This window comes from Xiphophorus hellerii, chromosome 4 (genome assembly GCF_003331165.1).
Source record: "Xiphophorus hellerii strain 12219 chromosome 4, Xiphophorus_hellerii-4.1, whole genome shotgun sequence".
NCBI classification, from domain to species: domain Eukaryota; kingdom Metazoa; phylum Chordata; class Actinopteri; order Cyprinodontiformes; family Poeciliidae; genus Xiphophorus; species Xiphophorus hellerii.
This window is the reverse complement of record NC_045675.1, coordinates 5,088,606-5,113,620: the sequence shown is the minus strand read 5'-3', so window position 1 is coordinate 5,113,620 and position 25,015 is coordinate 5,088,606. Positions and strand designations below refer to the sequence as shown.

Genomic DNA, 25,015 nt, shown 5'->3' with positions numbered 1-25,015 from the left:
TATCATAATCCATTTAATATTTGTGAAGTTAGGGACATTATTCACTGTGCCTTGACAGTTTGAAGGACAATTTAACATCATAACTCTGTATATAACGGCTTTCAATCAAGTAACTTTTATAGATGTGCTGGTGTGTCAGCTTTGACTTTATAGTATGGGCTATCTATTGCAAAACTTTTTTTTTTTAAATCAGCTTAATCTGATCATTTACACCTGTTAGTTTATTTTAGAATTTTTATCATTTATATATTTCAGACATATATTAGGAACTACATTCATTTCTCTTACACAAGATCAAAGTAATTCTCTGTCTTTCAACTGTGCTGAGCTCTTGCTTATCAATCGATGAGCAGTCTGGCCTCTTTGCAATCTGATAGGTTGAACTTCTTTTTGATTTGCTATGAAGTTTGGAAAAAAAGCATCACATCATATATATATATCAATCATAAATAATTAACATGAAGCAAAAGTTTAAAGCAGCAGTGGATTCACATTTGCACATGAAAAAAATCCTGTATATTTTAAAACATCTTTCTTGTTCAGCCCATGGGAAAAGCACCTCTGCTCTGAGGGAAACCGAGGCTGCGCTCAAAACTAAAGTTGTGTATTTGAAATCGAGGAAAGCAGGAATCTCCACAGAAAATGTCACACTCAGATATATAATTTGATGATGTAGTTGATTTAATTTCTATTCATTATATTAAGTAAATCAACCACTCAGAAGCATTAAAATGTAATAGTAAGGAATATTTGTTTTCGTCAATAGTGTTATTTCAATGTATATACTGCAGGAGAAAAAAAAACATGGAAAGCTGCATGAAACATAAGAAATTTGGTTCAATTCATTTAATTTTGTTCTACTTATTAAAAAGTCTTTCTGCTGAGGCTAGTCAAGTCCTATTCCCATGTGGTGCATAATTAAGGATCCTCTTAAGGTAGGCAGCTGGGAGAAATCCTGATCAAATGCGACGTACCGCCTTGACTAACTCCGTTTGATTTAGATGACCCTTTGCTCCACTCCAACTTCTCTCTAGAAGTCCAAACTCATCTCTCTCTGAAATCAACTTATTTCAATAACCCGACTGTTGAACTCCCATCCTTTCACTCACCAGAAAAATCGCATAACCATAGCTAAGGTTAGCAACCTTAATAGGAAGTTGCATAAAGAGCTTTCCTTTTTAACTTAGTTTTGTCTTAAAGATGCAGTATGTATCTTTTATGATTTTTTTTTTTTTACATGATAAGACAAATAATTTGTGAAACAAATTTGTGGATTTGATTGATTATTTTTGACCAGAAGTGGTGCATTTCTTAAGACAGCAATGATAGCTCAGAGGAAGTGGAAAGCTTAATTTTTTCATAAATGATGTCTCATATTACACTGTCCAAACATAGTGATAGTTACAGGTGAAAAACACATTTTTTTATATAAAAGTTACATACTACAGCTTTAAAGCTATAGTAGGTTTTATAAACATTATGTCAAGTCTAGAGGAATGATTCCTGCAGCATCTCCACACAGCCAGGTGTGGTAGTAACATTGTTCCACTGAAAGACACACCTCCCAGACCATGATGGAGCCTTCTCCCCTGTGCTGTACAGAAAACATTTGGAGTAAGAACTCTTGTGGATTCTACTGTCTTTGTTCATTGATCCCTTCTCTTGCAGGCTGTTTTGTGATTGTTGGGCTGCAGTCAGATTCAGGAAGGATCATAATTCCATGCAGTGCAGGTCAAACCTTTTGCAGGTAGACTTTAATGTTTTCAATCCTGCCACTTTCAAAGACTTTGACATGTGGATACAGGAGGGAAGAGGGCAAAAGAAGTGTAAATGCCTGACAAAATAATATGAATCAGGGTAGACTTATGGCCTAAAATATTTTTAATAATTTTATGAGTGACCTATTTGTTTTTGTTCATTTTTTTTTATTTGACCTCTTGCTCCTGTTTCTTTCTTTTGCATTTTGAAGTTCTAGTTATAAGCTGGCTCCCACCTAACAGCATGAAATGTGAATATTTGTAATTTCTTTGCCAGTGTTAGAATTTGATCAGCGGTATGAATGCACTTGTTTGCTTGAGGCAAAGATAAATCCCCAACTAACAAGTTTAATTTGTTAAAATCCTCACTGCTGCAAAGACTATAAAATCAGATCAGTTATAATCCAGGCGACGTTAACAGAACCAGACTAATATAGAAAATTCAACACTACTTTTTGTTTTAATACAATTAATGTATCTCAAATGTCTTTGCCCTAACATAATAGTAGCATGTCAGCCTGTCAGTAAAAGAAAACAATATATGGATATATAAATAGTTGTTACAAAATTCTTAAACTATTTCAGCAGCCCACATTCAATACCTTTGTTGCCATTGGAGGTTTTTATAAAGTTAGCAGGGCTGCACCACACTGTGTTTACACTGCTATGGTTTTTAATATGCTTTTGTTTTTATCATATTTCCTATATTTAGTAATTGCTTAAATATTGTTTTCCTACATATGGCATCCTTTTTGGTTTTGGTTTCCAAAACCAACAAGGAAGTTTCCACCTGTTCCTAACAGGTGGAAACTTTTGATTTCCACCTCAAAGCCACAATAAAATGACAGGTTTGGCATCTAATTGTTTCTGTGACAGGTTTGAAACGGATGTTTAACTTGATTCTGCATAATTATGGCTACAGGCTGTTTCAGTGAACCCTGGCAGTGCTTGGTTAGAACTGGATAAACTGGTTCCTGTTGCTACCTAGCTGCATGCAATGAGTTGAGTGAACCTCATCAACCACAGGCAAGTTTCTGCATTATTTTAAATAAAATAACCATATAATGTTAAATGAGAGGTTTAGCAACAAATTATGACAGGGTACTTCAAACAGAATTAAAAATGCTTTCTATTGTGACCCATCACAATAAAGGAGTACATTAAAAAATTTCTTAGGAGACTTCAGTAAAGTTTATGCTTACATTTCTCTAAGTAGATATAGGTGAAATTATTATTAAATGTAATATATAAAACAACATTGACATTAGTTATGAACTTGTATGAAGTATTTGGCAAGCATATTCACTGCTTAATTACTAAATGCACATGTTGTTTTACAATAACAATGATCTTATTTTGAAGAAGTCACAAAAGTATTCATATCTCTTGGATTCTACCACAATTTGTTATCTTAAAACCATAAACGTCAGTGTATTTTATCTGGATTTTAAGTGATAGATCAAAGCAAAGTAATGCTTGACTATGAACTGAAATTAGACAGATGGTTTTCAAATTGTTTTCACAAATAAAAATCTGAAAAGATTGGTTTTCCGCAAAGTCAAAGTCAACACTTTTTGGAACCACTTTTCCACAAAGTAGCAGCTGCAAGATTTCAATAGTATTTCTTTACCAGCTTCACACATTGCCAACTCTTCAAGAAATAGCTCAAGCTCAGTTAGATATGATCGAGAAACTTGAAAGAGCAGGAGGCTGGACTAACTTTCTCAGATTTTTTTTTCCATCAAAAAATATTACAATAAAATTCAGCAGAGACCAACAAGACTACATGTGAAAATGGATATGGATATTTTTGCACAATTTTATATATCACAATTGTGAAACACTTCTCAGATTCAAAGCGAAACATCTTAAGTCAACAACCATGGATATGCTAATTGATGTAATAGTCAATTTAGGCTGCAAAGAAACTACATAAAATATACTACTCTCTCTGCGGTCATTATATAACCACAACCAGCTTGTAGTGCAGGTAACTAATAGGCTAGAATGACAAACATACATTGCAAAAGCTATTTTAGAAAAACAATACTGATTTTACAGCTCAGACTTTAGCTTTTTGGGGAAGTATAGCTAAGGTTGTTTGCATCACTATCAACAAAGTCAGAGCTGACAAGAAGACAAAAGTGAGACCCGGGTGAATGGATTAAGGGCAGAAGAGGGCTCAAAGCCAAGTGCTGCTGCTGGTTTGATAAGTCGGCTGAGGAGGTTGATTTCCATTGGAATTCAGCAGACATCAAACCTTTACACATGGTGTAAGTAAAAGTACACCATCTGTTTTTCACAGACTGTAGCTAGAAACATGTATCAGTAAACATAGTAGCTGGCAGGAGACCTTGATGTTTTTCTAGCACTAATCACATCTGGTACTTTATTTGACCTGTATAAGTTACTACCTTTATCTACCATGCCATATATGCTTATTTTTCTCACTTGGTTCAATAAAGTAATAATTTTAGAAAGGCTTAATGGTGTCAATGGTAAGCCAGGTTTCTATACTAGTTTCTCTACTGTTAATAAACTATGCAAATCTAATCCAATCTCACCCATAAATACAGGCTAAGACTTTACCTGCAGAGAGGAACATCAATCAGTATTCTGTTGTATCACAAAAATTGTCTCTAATTAAATAATTCACTGGCTTTTGTCAGCATCACATAAAATTAATTTACTGTTTCTTTGTTCCATTAACTAAATTTCCATTTCTGTTCAAATTACACATAGAAAACTTAATGACACCACCTGGATAATAGATTTAAAGAGCCAATTTAAAAACTTTAATTAGCTGGCACTTAATGCACATGTTCTACACATTTATTGTGTTTTAAAAGGTTTTTCTTATCTCTATTACCTTTTACATCCATTAACATTTCACACTAGTCAGTGTAATAAGAGGCTGTAAACTAGCAGAGCATAAAGCGATTTCGAAACAAAATAAAAAAAAGAAAAACAGAAAAAGAAAAAAAACTTTTGTAACATGACCTTCATGGTGTGGTGGTCATGTAAGCAAACACCTAGTCGGCAAGGAGAAACATGTAGTGACATTTGCAGTAACTTTCAGCACGATGAAAACAAAAACCTGTGTCAACCAAAAGCTATATTGTTTTTATTGGCTTCATGTTACTAATGGCTAATGTTATTCTTGACTGTTGAATGTAAATGTTTACTTTCACTTTCCTACATTATCTTTGGTTTGGTATAAGCCCCGGATTCAATTTAATCCAATTCAGATTTGGGGTTAAGAAGACATGGCTTGTGATTAAAAAAAAAAAGACTTTCTTAGTAAATCTTCACATTTTCTTTCTGCTTACTAGGTAACAAGTCCAAATTTGCCCATTCACTTTAATAATTCATCAACTACCTAAACAAAACACTGCAGTATGCTGCACTTCTGCCCTTTGAGTCACACGGATAAGGGCCTCATGCTTAATCCTCCTCTTGTAAAGAAAAGGTGCATGCATTAAAATCCACACTGCTTTGTTGCTGGTCACTGAATAAAAAGGTCATAGATTTCAACTTCTTGTGTTATTGTATGAAATGCATACTCAACACATCTGTCAAGGGTACCGGGAAGAAATAAAAACAGGATACAGAAGTTCTTTAGAGGCTTTAGGGATAAATTATTCCCAATTCAATCGCAAAAGCAGTGCTGATATCTCAAAAAACCCAACCTTCAAACTGGAGGGCAAAAACTGTGTCACTAAACCTCTATTTCCTTGTTTAAAATGAAAAACTACAGGTGTCTCCTCTCTCACTCTAGCTTTTGACATCTTTCTGTAATAAAGATAAAACAGACCAGAGCATCAGAGGGCCTAAAAGTGGTATATGATATGTTGATCATTCTTGAGATTCCATTGTTTTCTATTTGGATGTGTGCGCTGAGCGGCTGATACACACAGAATTACAGTACTTTGGTCTGAACGTCAATAATATTAATTCATATCACCATTTGGCCTGTCACAACGCTTTTACTGGAGCTAAAAATCATAAACACATTTACACTTTAATCAATATTGTACAAAATATGGGGCAGCAATGAATGTTCCTCTTCTCCTGAGACATGGGTGCCAAACACGTTAATACAACTTGAACATAATTTATGGGTGGAGAGGCGCCACTACAGCACTTGAGCTGTTATACATCCCTCAGCTGATTGAAAACACTGGTGAAAATAACATTTTCTGCAATGCTTTTAATGAGATACTCTGTGCAGAAGCTGATAATGTGTTCCAAGAAGGACATTTAATGGGTACAGTAATAAAGCAGAAGAGGATCCAAAACATTAATTTGATTTTGTGGCTATTCGGTGCAAGCTTCAAGCTTTTCTCAATAAACATAACCATCAAAGAAGGTTTTTGTGAGAGTTTAAACCAACATGCAAATATAGAAAATGTAGAGTTTGATAGGTCCTAAGAAGCCAAGTATTTCCCAGAGATTTGGCTTCTGGGAAATACAGAAGCTCAGTCTCCCCATAAAAGATGGAAATTACAATTAACAGAAAAGACAAATAAATTGTTTTTTATAAAGTTATTTTTACAGTTTTGTGGCACAAAGAAGAAACGTTTCTGTGTAGTTTTTACATAGCTTGAATGTCTGTATCTTTGCTAAAGGGATTTGTGGGATTCTCCTTACAGAGGTAATTTCTAAAAGTAAATGTTTTTTAATAACCCACATTGCATTTGAGAAAATATTGTAAATTAATACTTTTTAATTCTCAGTGATAGTAAAGGGTAGGCTAGACTAGTCCCAGTCTTCTAACTCATCTACCTATGAACTGTAATTTCTGTATTATTTTCTACTAAATTAAAATGATGGAATGGTTACTTCAGACGGAAATTACGAATAAAAAGCACCCTAGTTGAGGTACGTATGTGCTTTATGCTGAAGAACTAGCCTAGATCACTACAACCAAGGAATTCACAATAAAAATGGTGAGTAAAATCACAACCATACTGATTATTATTATACAAACACTTGACATAATTTCTGAAATATCAGCTTAATCAATAAACAATTCCAATGCAGGTTCTGTTCCTTTCTTATGTAATTTTCAGAAGCTGAAGCTGATAACTGTTTTCTCTCCTTAAAAATCAGTTTGTGAATATTAAACAATTAAATGTATATCCTTTAATAAAAATGTAAACATCAAATGTAACTGATTTTAAGTTGTGTGTCATCCATCAGCTGGAAAATGTCCATAATTCCCCCTCTAAAATCACTGACTGTTTTAGTTACACACCTTTCCAATACTGTAACATTTTAAGCCTGAAACCACACATTAAGATTGAATTAGTGGTTTATCTTCAGAAGCATAGTGCAGCCACAGTGCAGTCAGATTCACTTTGTACCTCAGTTTGTCTTGAGCTCTCAATAAAACCCACCCCCATCTTTCCTTGACTTAATGTCATGTTCAAACCAGGTCAAGTTTAGAAAAAGACATAGTGGGTCATTTTTCTACTGTATGACAGTACCTGTCCAGCAGTTCAACTAAATCATAAGGTATCTGTGACAAAGATTTCTGTGCCAAGCTGGCCTCGTTCCATGTGTGATTGATGTGCCGGTGTCCCTCCAGAGCGCTCATATTGTAGTCTTGATGTGACTGTAAGTAAACTTTTCATTCAGGCCATAAATATTAATATAAATGCATAATAAAACAAGTATTTGGAAATACGAAATATGCAACATTTGCCAGTATTAAGACATTTTTTCCCCCAGTCTGACATTTGAGAGTACAGAGTATTTGCATGTTTTTATTTTTTAATGCCTTGAATGTGAATATGCTTTTAGACTACCAAAAATATCTAAAACTTCTTTTTTTTTCCAGATACTTGTGATGTTCAGACGGTCTTTTTCATCTTTTGGACTTGTTTAGGAAGACGCTTTATCTAAATTCTTCATTAGGAGGTGAGAAATCTTGGCAGCACAAAAAAGACTTTGGTTTCACTTCAACCAACCCCCACCCACCACTCCAATAAGCCTGCGGCACATTTGACAGCGCTCTGTTTTGAGTGAGTAAAGTTGTGGAAGCGCTGGGATAGTGGCAGCAAAGGGAGCTTGTTAAAAAAATGACAGCTCTGCCTTTCATGAGAAATAAGTGTGCACACAACTTAACGCATGCTGTGCAAGGATCTACAGGCACTGTACAAGTTTTGCGCTAAACATGCTTCCCTGCTGCTGGGATGGTGGAGCGGGACTGAAAGGATGTCCACGAACACAGCACGAGTTCTTTCGTGCCACAGAAAGTTATTTTCTGTAAAAGATGTTTGACAAAATGACCACAGGCACTCGAGTGTACGCTGTGATTTTTATTCCACCAGTCAAAGTTTTGTGTCATTTGTAAATGAGTTGTTTAATATGAAATGTGGCTTACAAAAATGAAAGGGACAGATAAGTAAACAAAAAAATCATCAAGTCACAACTGACATTTCATGTTTTATTCACCGAGGCAAAGGAAGTTAAAAGTATTACAGATTAAGTGAGATCTGTGCTCTAGTTCTCTCTGACATACAGCAATTCCTTGATTTCAGTGCAGCCAGGCTTGAACAGAAAGGCATTTGAACCTGAGGACATTGGTTTGACAGCTACTCTCTTGTGAGTTGTCCCACAGTGCTTTACAGTGTACCTGCAGCTACCTCCAGATTGCAGGCATTCGATCTTCAACCCCGAATTTGCCCTTACCATCACATTTCATCCATTTTGAGGCGGGCTGCTGTGAAAGGCAAATGATTACAATCTGCTCCCCTGATTGAACTCGACTAACCTTTCTGTAACAAATGTCTCAAAAATAAGCACCAGTAAATGTCACACTATTCCCTTTTCTTCCACCGGAAGGGCTGAGGGGTCCAAACCGCACTGCTTCATCTGAACAGCAATATCAAACAGGTAATCATAGCATTCACACCTGAAAAACACAATGATTTAAGGAAATAATTAACATAAAAAGCAGAATTTGAATGTGTTTGCTTAACTACAGTAAGACAAATACATTGTATATGCTAGATTAGATTTATTAGGGATACACTTGCTGGAAAAAATAAATGCTTACATTGTTTTTGCTTTTTCCCAAGACTCTCCCCAAACATAGACGCCATGCCGGCGAACAAGAACTGCACATGAATCCGGGTATTCTTCCATCGCTCGGGCCATCCTGTCCTTCAAGTCCTTCTCCTCTGGTGTGTTTTCAATAATAGGAACTACCAGCATGTCATCATACCTACAAAAGCCAAGTATCGAAATCAAAAAGGCACACATTATTGAAACCTTCTGAAGCTGTACATTTCATAGCAAGAATCTCAGTCCCTTGCAAAGCATCATCACACCTTGAAATGTTCCACAACCCAGGCTGTTACAACCACAAACTTCAATACACTTATAACAATCTGAAAAGAGCAAAGTGTGTTGCTATTTAGCCTCTTTGAATCTGATATTCCTGATTAAAATCAAGTCTATATTTCTTCAGGAACCACCTCATTTCTAAATAGAGAGGCAACTGCATATAATTTGATTTCTATCCACATAAAGCTGTTCTGGAAAAGCCTCAGAGGTTTGTTAAAAAAAAAAGGATGAATGAACAATGAATCATGAAGACCAGGAAGCACACCAGAGAGGAATGAGAAAAAGTCCTGGGTATATCAGCAGGGTCAAGTCATAAAACATTCTCCCAAACTGTGCTAATTAGAATACAAACCTAGAAAAAAACCTGTGAAAGAGAAATGTAGTTGCACAAAGTTTTGACTCATGGGAGCTGGATATAAATGCCCGATACACTTTTCAGAATCTTTATAAAAATTTCAAAAACTGTGCATTGCCTCATAGCATAACAATTGTTATTACTTTGTTTGGCCAAGCACATAAAGTACATGGAACTTTTTGGTATGTGACATGACAAGATGTAAGAAAGTTAAAGGGCATGAACTTTTTTACAATTCACTGTTAACTACCATAACATTTCTTTGATACAAGAAACATATAATTCTGGCTTTGCTCTTAAACAGTCATTAGAAATATACATCTCTCTTTTCCTGTGTTGTCTGCTGCATTTTTTGTTCCAGGCAATAAGTGAAGCTAAACAATCATTTTCATTATGTTTAAGACAAAACAAATTGGGTAGTTGAGTAGTTCGTTTTGGTTAAAATCTTCGTAATGGTAACACTAACTGTGGGAAACCACAATATGGACATTACAGAAGCAGTGCAGACAAGTCTTAAATGTTGACAAATCCAATCAACCATCAGATGAGTGTGCGTCAGGTTCACTGGGAAAAATATGGCAAGACCGGGCCCATATAGGCACACTGTCAGAGAAAATTCTGGCAAACACTTATTATAGGGAAATAGTGTGTGCATGCAGTGAATCAGATGTACGGTGATTTATGCTTTTCCCAGCAGTGGTGAAAGACAAAAGCCAAGCCCATTGATTTCAAAAGAAAATTTAAAAAAAAAAAAGCAGAATAAACATAGGATGGTGAAAGTTTCCACCATAAAATTTCACAGCAGATGTGTTGCTTCTTCAGAGCAACACATTGATAAATTAACTTTGGAGGGCACGTTTTCATTTAAATTACAAATGTTTGCCGATGAGCCGAATCTTTTACCAGGAGATTAAACCTTTCTCCTGACTTCACCAATGCTTGCTGCTTGATTACATACCGATAGTTTGTGCCTGAGGTGCCCTTACGAATCCCCTTTATCATCTCTTGGTGTGTTATCCTGAATTCTTTGCCAGGATACAGCAGCGTTGTCATGACAGCAGCCTTGGAGTGGGTGTGTATAACTGCCTGTGCCCCTGAGTTTTAGCAAAGGGAAAAACAATTTCAGGTTTTTAAGTGTTGTACTGTGGTATATTCTCTCATAAATGTTATTTATGGTCCAACTTAAGGAATAAAATATAGCACATGGTGAAATATGAAAGAAAAAGCTAAGTTGTGTGTGTTGATAGATTCTAATTGTAATGACTGACCGTCAATTTGAAGTGAGAGATTTTTTGAAATACTGAGCATTGCTGACTTTATCTTTATTAGTGGACATTCTTTAATGTTTTTAATGCTTTTTTATGAAAACTGCAACATTTCTTAAAATCACAACTTCCACATGTGAGATATGTGAGATTAACCTATGGTCTTATTAAACATTTCCTGGAGATTTTTGCTAGCTATCATGTGATTATCATACAGGTTAGCCGTGGGCAAGACAACTGCTTCTAAATCGTCTGTTTTTCCCCAAACGTTCTGAACCCAAGCAAAGACACAGCTGGGAGAGGGGAAGGATAAGTGATACAGGCAAATGGTAGGGAAACTTAAGCAACATGTCTTCAAGCATGAACATTGTTGCTACAAGTTCAGTCTAAAATGAACCAGCAAAAAAAAGGATCCAAAACCAGTCTGACTCAAACTCCCTTCAGCACATTTTATTTATCTGATCACTAACATTAAGCCTACATAGTTGTATAATAAACAGGTAACTTGTAGCAGCTTCCATTTACCTCATCTGATGTGATTTTATTTTCAGTGGATATTGGACATGATTTGATATGAGATCCTCATTACACTATAACCTTGGTTAAACTAAACACTGTTTTGCGATGTCACAGCATTTGTACAAAACTTTAAAATAAAAAAATGTATAGCATAGGCCTGTCACGAAATTTGGCTGAGTAATTAATCTTTTTGTTATATCTGTTATCGCTTAAAATAAGCTCACAATCACTATTGCGGCTACGTCATGAGCCGTGTTTGTTCACTGTAAATTCACGTGTGATATAGTGGGTTTGACGGGATTTTCTGTCTGAAATCTGAATGTCGGTGAGAGAAATCGGTTCTTGTGTGGCGTGTTGCTCTTGCCGTGTGGCTGGACACCACACGGCACGATCAAACCCCTTATACCTACGATTTTCTGTCGGTTAGTATGTGGTCTCTCAGGTTTTGAAAATAGGCCGACGTTCGGCCCATTCTAAAATTGTGTAGTGTGAACTGGGCATTACACTAAGCAAATGAGGAAGGGAGGGGTCAGTGGAGAGCACCGGAGTTTAGCCTTTTTTCATCCAGTGTCATCAATAGAAAGAGACAAAGGCCAGAAGAAAGAATAAAGGCGATAAATTAAAATGAGGTTGATAACTTTCATTTATTGTGCGATTAATTGATGTATTGTTTATCACGACAGGCCTAGCATAGCATGATCTGAAAATGACAATATTATTCCTACCAATGAAAAAATATAAATTTATCTGACATGTATTTTGAGCTACAAACATTCCAAAAATTAGAACAGCTTCACAAATAATTTTGTGTCTCTTTGTAGAATAACAGCAGAAGCGTAATAGGCTGACATTACATGGTTAATTTGCCAAGCTATCTGCTCAGGTAGCCAGCATCTAGTTGTTTTTTTAACAGATATACTGCTCATGGCTTACCACTGTAGTTTTAAAAACAGTGATATGTGAGGTCTTTAAATCTTCTTACCATCTGAAACATTTTTCAAGGCCTGACTTTGTTTTTTTTTTTGTTACAAAGAAAAAGCGTAGTACCCTTCATTTTGCCAGTTGACAGGCAGTGCTGCATTACTCTATGCTCCATACAACCAGAGAAAACTGATCACTACGGAAATTTCTCTGACATCTCATTAAAAGAACTTTAATCTGTAAGAAAAGCAGGAAAGAAAGTTATTCGGTTGAAACTAACACTTTAAAGCTTTTATATACTTCAATAACTGCAACTGGCTCTTGTCCATTTCATAAATAATATAACAGTGAGGGACAACTCATTGCAACGCACAGCTCCCATTCAAAATAACTCACTTTAGGCACAAAATATTAGATCAATACAACTTTCACTTACCATATTTTCATTTACAAATAAAGCCCTGAATGTGTTTGCTATAGACCCTAACCTTTAGGGTTAAATCTGTAACAAGCTTTAAAGAAAATTCATACAATTTTAATCTCCAGTTTCCTTCTCTTCTTAAAGTATGCTCTCTTTTGGTAAGAAAAAAAAGAGAATAAGATGACCGCTGACAAACTCAAATTGCAGTTCAGACACAGACTGGTCCATTCCTCACACCCTATAATTTAAATTCTCCTCCAGTCTTTTGCTGAAGTTTAAAGTTTATGGAACTTTAAAATGAATGATTGCACTCACAAAGTGGATGACTTGTAACGTTCATATTAAAAGGTACAAATGGGTAGAAACAGGTTAGCATTAGTGGGACGCCATGTTTGAGGAGTGACTAACCTCTCATGGTGTAGGCGTTCATAAAAAGTGGCGTACACTGGCTTTTCTTCAACTTCTTCCAAGCAGGAGGACAACTGATGTCTCTCTCTTCTACATCACACACAAACATATCCTCTGGCTGAATACAACCACAGATAAAGCATGAGAAACAGGCACAGAACTACTGAGAAATGTGAGTCATCTTTATTATGAACAGGTTGAAAACTGCTCACCTGTATTCTCTCCTTCTGAACGCCTGATGGTGCAATGTAGATCTGATCACTGTGATTTATAGAGAAGTGGTTAAACATTATTGTCAGGAGAAGAAAGAAAAAGCTGCAACATTGCCAAGAGCATGAAGATTTCTTTGAACTAAGCTTGTGTTTCCCCTGCCTTGTAAAAAAAATGCCATCATAAAACGTGGGAAAAAAATAAATCTCCCATTACAAACCCCACATCCTAAATTATGTTAACTCTAGCTTCTCTGTTACATTAGATTTGAATTTCTGTCAACAGCTGACATAGAAGATAAATATGATTACTATGCATGTCAACAGATCTTATTCTCCCACTACTGCATTGAATTTGCTGTGAAAATTCCTATTACGCAGGCTCAGTGGCAGCACCTAATAGAAGAGAGTCTGCAATGAAATGTAAATAAATGCAGAACTGCAGCATTAAATCGAAGGTGCTAGATGATCTTCTCTAAATCTTTGAAATAATCTTGTAGAATGTTAAGTTTCCAAATAGAATGCAAAGGATGATGCTATTATAGTGAAATCTATCGAGCAAACGTGTCCAGATAAAGATCCATTTTATTGATTTTGATAGGATGGTTTGACAAGGCTGCCTTAGTTTGTGACTCATTTCTGAGTCAAACCAAAACTGCAGCTGGGGGATCGAAACTTAAAATTCAAGCCTGCACTCACAATACAAAAGAAAAAGCATTTTTTTTATATCATCCTATAACATTAGGATAATATGCACTCAATTGCTTGATCAATTTAACCTCTGCTTGTGAAAATCTTGTTTGAAACCAATTGTTTATCATCTGAAAACACAATGAGGAGATAATAAATGTTGGGCCCAGACTCATTCTTTAAAGGCAGGGTTATTTCAAATTTAATTTATTTTATTTTATTTTTTTGAAGAGGATGAAAAAACATCCTCTGCACAGGGTCTATGCTGCAGAGGGACTAGGAATTTTATATGGGAATCTCAGGCATAGTCATTAAACAAGATGAAAGGGAAATTCTTCTTTGACTCATTTTAGCGTTTCAGTGTTTTTCTGTCTGACTGAAATACCAATGCACATGGAGCGGCAGTCAGCGAGTCTTATTTAGCTTATTGGAGGTTTCATCATGATCCCTTGTTGACTTCAATAAACGTCTGCAATTGTACATTTCAAACAGAGATTTGCTAATGGGCGGTACTTTCTTTGTAGCAGCCAAAACCACAGATTTCATTCAAGTAAGTAATAACCTGTCAATGCCTTCAATTTCAATTCCAGTTTGTTGTAACAGATTTGTTGCCTTTACCTTCAATTTGCAAACGCTGCCTTGGTACAGCTGACCTCCTACTGAACTTTATACAGCTAATTCATAAATAGAACTTGATATTTGGCACTGTTGGATATTTGCAACAAGTTATATGACATCAGAACAAAAATATATCCATATACGAACCCTCGTCTCAAACTGATCCCACCACCAGTCCCTGTCACCCATCCAAGCTGGTAGAAGAGCCGGCATAACTCGGGAATGAGAACACGGGGATGTGCCTTCTCCTGCAACACACACACAACCGCTCACTAAGGAATAAGGGAATTATGGCTGAACAATGTCATTTCATGTCATTTCAGAGGTGCCATAACAGCAGAAATGGCAGCAATAATATCTAACATATTTTTGTAAGTTGTTTTTATAGACAAATAACACATTTCAAAGAGATAGTATGTATTTTCCAGGCACAGCGTGCCATTTAATAGAACAATCCAGCAACTAATACATTTAATTTAGAGAGTAAATCAACATATTGTTTTTTTCAGTTTCACTTTATTTATTTTAAATTGACTGTTATACTCCTAATTCCACTGACTGAACAAAATAAAGTTCTGTTTTTACATGTTTGACCAAGCTTTAGAAGTAATTAGTGTATTTAAGTCGATTCAGCACCAATTTTCTGTATCTGATCAGTATTGGCCGATACTAAACCTCAGATATCTGCATTGGTATCAGAAGTGAAAAAAATGGAACAGGTCATCCTTACTTCTATTGTTATAAAAATGCTATAATCAAACATGACTTAAAAGAAACTGGACTTTGCAATTTAACACCTTGAAATTGGATCTCTGTTGCTTTAAGAAACTCCTGCTCTTTCAGAGACTCCGCCTTCAGCATGTCATCACAACAATATTTCTCCATTAAATCTTTAATATTGTTCTTGGGAGCGTTGTGCCGAGAAGTAGCTTATATGATGAGCTCAGCATATGTGCAGCTCCACCAGGTGTTTGCTGATTGCTGATGCCACTAGTCTGAAGGAGTAGAGTGGGGAAGTGGCAGGGGAGGTGTGGTCTGTGAGGCAGAAACTTGGTTCGGAGACTGAAGTTCTGAGGAGGAAATGTGTGGAAAAGGGGGTTATGGCTGCCATGGCCATAGGTGATTAAAGGATTTCTCAAACATACATAATACCCCAACTTTACATATGATTTGATAAGTGCATATGTAATAAAGAACTCCTGAACTCTGTGCTCATAATTTATGAAAACTATATTCCAGACTAACTCTGTAGAAAACGCTTCACTTTGTCTAAAAAGACAGAATAAAACATAATCTACCTTCAAGAGACACTTTCTTGGTACACCTTTTCATTTGCTTTACAAGAAACTCAATGAATTTAGGCATTTAGACACAGAAGGGACAACTTGCTGAAGTCCAACTTGAGTACAAAAAAGAGAAATAAAGGAGATTTAAAGGACTTTGAATAGCCTTTGAAAGGCCTAACAGTCTGCTCTGAGTGTCTCAAAGACTGCTGATCTGCTAGGATTTTCAGGAACATCCATCAGTGGGGTTTACAGAGAGCGATCAGAAATAGAAAAAATATCCAGTGAGTAGCAGTTGTGTGAACAAAAATACCCTATTGATGTCAGAGGAGAATTAGCAGACTGGTGTGATGAGACAGAGAGGTAGCTGACCAAAACTGGACAATAACAGATTGGAAATACATCAACTTCGTTGAGTCTGAATTTCAGTTGCGACATTCAGACAGGAAGGTCAGAATCTGGCATAAACAACGTGAAAACAAGAATTTAACATGCTCTAAATCAATTCAGGCTGCTGGATGTGTAAAAATGTGGAGAACATTTTCTTGATCCACTCAGGGGTTTATTACTAATTGATAATCAATTAAACATGACAGCGTACCTAAAGATTGGTGTTGAACATTTCTACTCTTTCATCTTCTAATTTATAGGATTAAACTCTTCACCAGGGGGGCCCAAAGTGCAGCCCCTAAATGATACAAATTGGTCCCATCAGTGAAGGTAGTTGATAAAGAAAGAGAATTGTTTTTGTTTTTAATTAGAACAAAACTATGGCTCACATCTTAAAATCTTCTTGCAATGTTAGCACAAAATATTAATCTTTTCATAACCTAGATTTCTGCTTTCCCTTTCCATAGTAAATAATACCACATCTTTCCACTGACTAGTACATTAAAGCAGATCTTGGCACACCCAAATCTGCGTTTATTTAAATTAATAAAATTTGGCTAAATACAGTAACTGTTTTCAAATAAAGAATCAACTAAATCATGTCTTTATTGCTGAAAATAGACAATCTTTTTGAGTTTTCTTCTATCAAGTCCAAATTAAATTAGTAAATTGGTTCACTTTCTCTTAATAAGGAAAACATGCCAAATGTTCTAGAAGTTTTGGACTACAACCATTTACACATTTATTTCCCAAAAAAATAAAAAATAAAAATCGGACCATTTTATTTCAGTTGTACCTCAAGAGTAAAGCAGACACCTTTTATGACAAAAGTCGAGATTCTGGACAAAAAGAACACTTAGCTTGAGAGAGAGATAAAGAAATCCATTTTAGTCAAAAGACAAAATTTAACACTGAACTGAGGAGGAGGGTTGCAGTTTCAGCTTTCAAGAATCTGCAACCCTGTTTTGAAACTCATTCCAAAGAAATTACATAAGCAATCCCATCTTGATTCAAGTGACCAAGCACACAACCCACTCCAAACAAAAGACATAAACGAGCCAGGTAAGGAATGAGCAGGCTGTTGATTAAGGCGAATGCTTCAAGGAAGATGGGCCTTCATGTGCTTACAAAACAGCAAGTTGCTCAACTTCAATCCTCCAGAATTGACAAAGAATCACAGACGAGTGTTGAAACGTTTTCAGGAAACTCACACGAAAGTCTGGATGCATTCAATTTAAACCTGTTGTAGGAAAAGATTCCATGTTTAAATTATTGTTCAGAACGGAAAGAAAAAAATATCTCAATAAAGCTTTTTGTGATTTCAGTTTTTAAAATAGGTTTTATTTATTTTATTTTTTTTGCCCTTTGAAAACTCTTGGTCCATGTTACAAAAGGTTTGAACATCCCTGCTCTAGTCCTGAGGGGCCATTAGCTGTGTTTCCATTGACCAGATAATTGCGTAATTTGACAAACCGAAAATAAATTTGCTTAAAATACATGGCCATTTCAAACTCTTGTTTTTTTTATACAAAGTTTTGGCACTAGGATGAGATGTGTTGAAGCAGACAGACATCTAAAAGTTGCACAACTCTGGCCCTTGAGGACTGGAATTACATTTGGAATTTCTGTTCTAAAACTTCGAGCAGGATAAAACACCATGGAACAAAGTTAAAATGAACTCAAACCACTTTTTTGGACATAAGGATGACTCCTCCAGTGGTATCCACATAAACAAGCCAAGATCTCATTACAACAAAGTGCCTTTGGGATGTGGTGCAGCTGAAAAATCTGCAGAAACTCTGTGATGTTGTCAAGTTAATATAGAAAAGAATCTCTGACAATGTGTCCAACACTCAACTAAATCCATACCAAAAAATGTTAATAGAGTTTTAAAGGCAAAAGAGAGCCCAACTATGCATTGATGTAGTAAAACAATAAAAAATTGATAACCTGACTGGATTTGCAAAAAGTAGCTAAAAGTAAAACTTTAATCAAATTTGGAGACTGAAATCACAAGAATCTTAATTTGGGTATTTGTCAAGATAAAAAAACAACAAAAAACACACTAATCAGGAGGATTAAATTGACTGACAATTACTAATATCTTCTTACTATAATCTACATTCACAACATAAAATGTACATGACAAACTAGCGCAGCTGTCTCATTTCTTAATTAGCAGTTGATGTAGTAGCGAAACACTTGTAAGTACATCTCTCGACATTTGTGTGTTTGTTCCTATAACAAATTAACAAATTGACTACACTAAAAAATTACAGACTCATGAGACGGTTAGTGCAGCCAAGGTCAGTAAACCGGTTATTAGCAGGAAATGATTTTTTTTTTCCCCCCTTCTCACTACTCTTTGGCATGCACAATTTTAGTGTTGCAGTTTATGCTGAGATTTTGGCTGAGATGTGATTTTTCCTTCTTTTCTTTTTTTAGATAAGGTTCTTTAGAAACTCTTACGTAATTCTGGCACCGTACTTTGAGGCGTTATCATGCTGGCATGCAGCTCTTCTGCCAAGCTTCTGCAGACTGGGAGTCATCTTGTCCGACAGAATTTTGGCATTTTCTCATGCAAACATGCGAACTGTGGTCGGCTTGGCTAGAATTACTTAACTCCTTCATAGACCCCTAATAATAATATACTAAGACTGGTCACATCTGACCAGAAAATGTGTTGCGAAACTCAAATAGACATATTTGTCTGCTTTGGAATCATGTCTACAGAGGTTGATGGTATATCCCTGACACTGAGTTAGGTGTCAAGTAAACTTGGATTTCCACTCATAATCCTTGTGCCAATCCTGGAACACTTATATGTTTGCTAGTGTCTAGTTTATTAGAACATAAGGCTTGTTTCTAACAGCCTGATTTATTTTGCAGCTTTGAATGGACTATGTTTCAGCATTCTATCATCTTCTGGTATCCTTTAGTTTTTCCAATCACTGTGATCACACTTAGTATTTCATCTTTTACTTTCCGCATGCAGGCAACACACTCAAAGTAGTAGCAAGGATTTGTTGTTTAAAATGTATTTTACATCTCCAAGCTGTTATTTAAAAATCACATTTGTTCTCAACTCTGCATTAATATTATTACCTTTTTTATTCTCATACTTCCTTTTTTTTTATTTTGTTAGCTAGCTTAAAAAAGAAAATGCTCTATTTGCTGTTTATACATATTCAGCTATAAAAAAAAAAAGCTGAGACAGCATTCACCTTTTATTTGCTAAAAAGTAGACAAAGGATAAAAAATAAACTTTTGTTCTTTACTCCACTCTCTAGTTTCTCTTTTTATAAGCTTCAAAGTCTATTGTGCTTATGAGTAATATTATACTTGCTTGTTTCTCTGCGGCATCTTGACACACATCTGAAGAGCAGTTGCTAGTCCCACACAAGGCCGACATCTCCTGTGAGAAAATAAAAAAACCATTAAATGCATTAGATGACAATTCAGTACCTCATTAGAAAACGTCTGTGCAATTTTTATGTCAAATAAAACAGGATTAGCACTCTTGAGTAACAAGGAAATATTCTTCTATTATACTTAGCATCTTGATGTCAACTAATTACCCAGTGGAAACATTTCTGTGAAAATAACAAGGAAGAGCTGGGAGGTGGAGATCTGAATTCCTTATAACTTCCATTGTTTTCCACTACAAGACAGAAACTGTAGTTTCGTATTAAACTGACAGACAATTGTGCACCACTGGCAAATGCCCACTGTTATTTTAAATCAGTCTCAACAGTGAAAACTTGTACTCTTTTTTTTTCTAGAGAAAATATCTCGTATTTGATTACTATGGAGGTCTGTTTCTGCCACCTCTGGTAAAAATAAATAAATAAATAATCATCTCGAAGATAGTATCTCAAAATTTCAAGATACTATCAAGATCCAGGATAAAGCATCCCCTCTCGATCCGCGTTTCCCCATCAGATATGGTTCCCGCTGCGTCTCTGGACCCCCCAGTTCTGTGGGTGGTAACAGGTGGTTTGATTCTTGCACACACTTTCGACTTCATTATTTAAAAAAAAAAAAAAAAAGCTTTATTTCTTATTAAAATATCGACAAAATAATTACTACAAATCTCTTACAACTTAGTTGAAAAAGAAAGTTAACTTAATCTGACGTTTCAAGTTCAAAAAGTGGTCAAAAAGATAATTTTACAAAAACCTCCCGTCATCACACCGGACATTTGCCCAAAACAATAAACCTCCATCAAGCACCCAGTGTGTTCTTAATTACTCAAATAAATGGAAGGGTCTAGCAGTTACCAAAGTAATCTAAACAATTCCAAACATATAAACTAATTACAAAATTTGGTTCTAAACTAACTTATGGTACATATATTCTAACTGTCCACAGAAGAAATGTGTGTGTTTGCGTGCGCGCAATAGTATATCAAAATTTCGAGATAATTATTTTTTATTTTTAACCAGAGTTGCAGAAACAGTCTTCCATACATTACAAACTTTTCAACCAATAATGTGAAAGGAAAAAAAGTTAAACATATAGCATCTAATGATTTCATATGTACAACAATTTATAACCTAAAAGAAAACAAAAAATAATTAATGTTAGTTCAGCCACTACAATCTATCGTGTGCGTCAGGGCCAGTCAAAGTTCAATCAATTGTACATGGCAGGTAGTTTAAAGGGAGTACTCCCCTTGTATTCCCATTTATTGTGATTTTGTAGGAAATGATTTGAAGTTAAAACTGGGAGATTAAAAATATATAACTTCTTTGCTCTGACTTGTATGAAGTTATTTACTTTTTATTGCAAATCTGGATTGGAATTATATATTTCTAAAACACTAGAGGATCCAAAACAGTGACCATGTATGCTTTGTTGTAAGTAGTTGTCTCTATCATTGTGACTTGAGAAAAATGCAATCCAACATTCTTCTTGCATCAGAAATGTGTAACTAATGGGAGTTTCGGTCCAACTTGGATCTCTATCAAAAGCAGGTGGAGCCCTTCAGCTCTAATAAAAAGCCAGTTTTCACTTGCTGAGAATCTATTACTTATATAGTTTTACAACTGAATTGTTTCCAACGAAAGATTTCTGACTCTACGTGTCAGAACATACCCTCTTTGATGAGCCATGCCAACATTAAACATAGTATGCAAATCTTTATAGAGGGTGAAATATGGCCATGAGGTGAAACTTTAATAAGGAGATCCTAGTTTAAGGACTACCAACTGACACATACCTGAAGAGAACATGGAGCTTAATATAAATGACTGGCATAACTGAATTCGGTCCATAAAACAAATTAACTTGTAGCAAATAAAATGTAATTGCATCTGATTAATCCTACCTGCTCAGGAAGAGGGCGGCATGATATTAGGAAAACAAAAGCAAATATTGCTGAAAATTATACAATTATCCCACATTTCTCTCACTCTTCTCAGTTCCAGCGACACACACAATGCCACAGAAATACCAAAGAGTTCTGATCTTGGCAACTAGGATTCATATCTACTGTGGGGATATGAGACTATACAAATGGCCAAATATACTAATGAAAAACACAGATTTATTTAATACATGGCGCCTGAAATATTAGTCTGCCAAATATTGCATCCAAGCTACCCTTTGTTACAGTAATATTGTGGACACAGGCGTTGCGATAATGACTGCTAATTCACTTTAATGTGCAAATCCACTGTAAGATAAACGCCACATGGCATTTATGGTAAACACAAAATAACTTAAGAGGACTTTGATTATTGCTGTAAAAAACTTTAGACACTAATTATCAAGTTTTGTTGATATTACTGTCCTAGATGTCCAAACATAATATGGAAATTAGTGTCCAAAATGGTTAAACTCATTAGAGGTATTTTGGAAATTGTGATGATGAAAAATAAAAGGAGAAAGAAGGAAAATGTAAGTTAGAAACATTCAACACTGCTCTGGAATAGTGCTCCATAAATCTGATAATAGCCTATGCAGATATATTTGGATGGTTTATTTTACTGGATTTCCTAATTAAGAAAGCTCTTGTGAATTCAATTTAAGCTGAACAACTAGAATAAATAAAATGCTAATGTAGCCATGGCAAAATGATAACTGCAACATCTGGTGTTGGCTGAAATAAACGTTCCATTTTAGATTCATAATATAGAAGCAATCATGTATATTATTCTAAACTTATGTTTACTCCAATTTGTTACTATAAAGGGAATCCTGCAATGACTGTGTGCGGATAAAGGGCCAGCTTTTCTTGGTCTTTATTGTTAGGTTTGCATTTTAATATTTTTTTTTCTTTTTGGTAGTTTTTTATATACTCTCTTTTGGTAGTTATTTTATCTGTCCTCATTCCTGTATCATTCTAAATTCAGCCCTCGTATACTTATAAGGTTTGCCTAAAAAGTCAATTAGACAGCTGCAACTAATCCAAAATGCTGCAGCTGCTGTTCTCACTAAAACTGCGAAAATAGAGCACATCACCCCAGTTCTGGTGCTTAGATTGGCTCTCTGTAGCTAATCACTGAAGGGCTTAGCACCGCAATACATGAAAGATCTGTTGTCGTATCAACTTTCCAAACCACTCTGGTTCGGATTCTGGGGATGCAGAGTAGACTTGAACCAGAAAACCTAACATGGAGAAGCAGCATTTAGTATTTTTGCTCTTCCAATCTGAAACAAACTTTCACAAACCTGTTTAAACAGTGAATTTCTACAAAGCAAAACTGCTTGGGGTTGCCTTTAATATCATTGATTACTTACACTTATTTAGCAACCCAGAACAGGGATTAGAACTTGGGAACCAGAAAAACTACCTTAGCAACTACTTTTAGACTCCTATTCTTCCAAACCAGAACAATTAGAACAGGAATTAGACCAGAGGATACTTACTTATACTTATCTAGCAACCCTGAATAGGAGTATCTAGTTTACTTACTTTGGATTAGCTTTTTCTTCTTTTGCGCTTTCTTTTGGTTTTTTATTTTATTTGTGTTTCCTTTTAATTAAAGCACTTTGTATTGCCTTGTTGCTGAAAATGTGCTATATAAATAAAATTACCTTTACCTTTAATATGTGTTCCAACTGATCATTGTTTTGCCACTGCAATGTAATATGTTTTGTTTGTTTTTGTCTTATTTTACTTAATAAATGATGTAAGCATTACAGATTGAGCAAATATCTCAATCTGCCTGAAATTGAGATATTGAAAACTTCAATAGGTAAAATAATCTTTACCTATTGCTTTATATGCACTGTTAACCCACTCTGAATTTGCTTGTTTTAACTGTAATGTCCTATACAAATAAACTTGCCTTTCCTCAAATCCATTAAACTATGGTCACTTAACTTTTAGCACACGAAAGCAGACAATTAAACTACAATGGCTGCATTTTTACAAAATATATCACCGGCTAAATTAGAGCAGCTGCAAATGGTACATAATCATAATGCTTTAGGTGGCTAGGCTAAGGAGCGAAAACAAAGCATACTTTTTCCATTTTTATTGAATAAGAATTACGCTTTCCCTCGAATTACGCTTTTAACTAATTTACGTACAAGAGCCCTGTAATATACCAGCCGGCCCCCACTTTAAAGCAGACTTTTTTGTCTTTCCACTAAGTTTGATGCTATATAGCGGCTAACAGCCGAGGCTAACATCCTGGTATTATACGTTCGGCTTGCGAAACTTCATTATGACGCAGTTCACCACAGCTGTTTAGATTGTGGTAAAAAAAAAATACTTTAAAAATACATAAACGGGACAGATACTTACCGCAATTTGGTTTTTAAATCTACGATTAAATTTACGAAGTTACAAACTGATTATACTGACGTCATTCAAGTGCGACATCCAAACATGTCGATGACGCGTGTGGTCTTCTTGCGCAACAGATTGCTTACAGGGACGAGGTGGGATGGTCAGTCAGTACAACTGAGGCAATCTGGCGCTCTCTTCCAACACATTCTCCCTTTTTTACGGTGTTCCATTCCGTAGACCTGAATCTGTAACAAGGGGTGTGTTTTAGAAAACCAAAACCTGCTCCTGGGGGATACAACAACGAGCCTATTGCCTGATGTGAAATAAGAGATTTGACCCAGCTTCAGCTTCCATAGGATATCGCTACATCACTCCAGCCTGGTATTGTGATGCCGTATGTGTTCAGGAACAGGACTGTTTTACAAGCCTTTCAGATTGTGTTTCTTTAAGAGAGACTTGAAAGTATTTGATCTGAAATGTTCACCTTTGGCTCTACTGGATTTTGTGTAGGAGTATCAAAAGGGGATGGATATGCACTTCAAAACATGCAATTTTCCTAGTTGTAGTTGTAAAAAAACAAAAAAAACAACAACAACCACTTCATAAACATACACTACTTTGTGTTGGTTCATCACATAAAGTGAAATAAAATAAAATAATAAAAACACTGCAATGCTTGTGATTGTAACATGACAAATGTGAAAAGTTCAAGGGGTAAAAAATACTTTTTGCAAGATTATGTATCAGAATATTGTTAATTTACATCAAATACAAAAGATAAGAATAGTGTTGGCCCCTTAACTGCTTTATGTTTATTCATCTGGGTTATAGAAAACACAGTCAGGACACACAAAAGGTTGCAACTAAATGTCCATAATAACCTATCTATATGTATTATTTATCTTTTTTGCTATTTGCCAAGCAAATTTGATGGTAAATAGCAGATTGCCAGGGGTGGTTTGGCACCTTTTTGTGCCAACCCACAAAAAAGTGGTTTGGCATAGAACAATGTGGTCTAATGAAGCACTCCACCATGCTTTTCTTGCTTGAAAAGACCATGATTTTTTTTGCACAGTTTTCTTGGC

The 25,015-nt window shown here is 35.5% G+C and overlaps 1 protein-coding gene across 1 annotated transcript; it reads right to left on the bottom strand.

Annotated features, from left to right (window-relative positions):
- Nucleotides 1-8,067: 8,067 nt before the first annotated feature.
- Nucleotides 8,068-24,073, bottom strand: apip (APAF1 interacting protein). The gene is made up of 8 exons (XM_032560122.1): nt 23,946-24,073; nt 19,536-19,604; nt 14,664-14,764; nt 13,212-13,260; nt 13,000-13,117; nt 10,424-10,559; nt 8,821-8,988; nt 8,068-8,676 (listed from the first exon to the last, which is right to left on the bottom strand). Exons 2-8 carry the CDS (start codon nt 19,599-19,601, stop codon nt 8,577-8,579), a joined length of 738 nt encoding a protein of 245 aa, XP_032416013.1. The 5' UTR covers nt 19,602-19,604; nt 23,946-24,073; the 3' UTR covers nt 8,068-8,576.
- Between the last annotated feature and the right edge of the window lie 942 nt (nt 24,074-25,015).

Bases quoted from the DNA above. Each gene is read 5' to 3' on its own strand.
- apip (XM_032560122.1), bottom strand. From the start codon at position 19,601: ATGTCGGCCTTGTGTGGGACTAGCAACTGCTCTTCAGATGTGTGTCAA. The intron at 10,560-12,999 runs GTTAGTCACTCC...GCTAAAACTCAG, and splicing joins GAACGCCTACACCATGAGAG to GGGCACAGGCAGTTATACAC. The intron at 8,989-10,423 runs GTATGTAATCAA...TGGCTTTTGTAG, and splicing joins ACCTCAGGCACAAACTATCG to GTATGATGACATGCTGGTAG.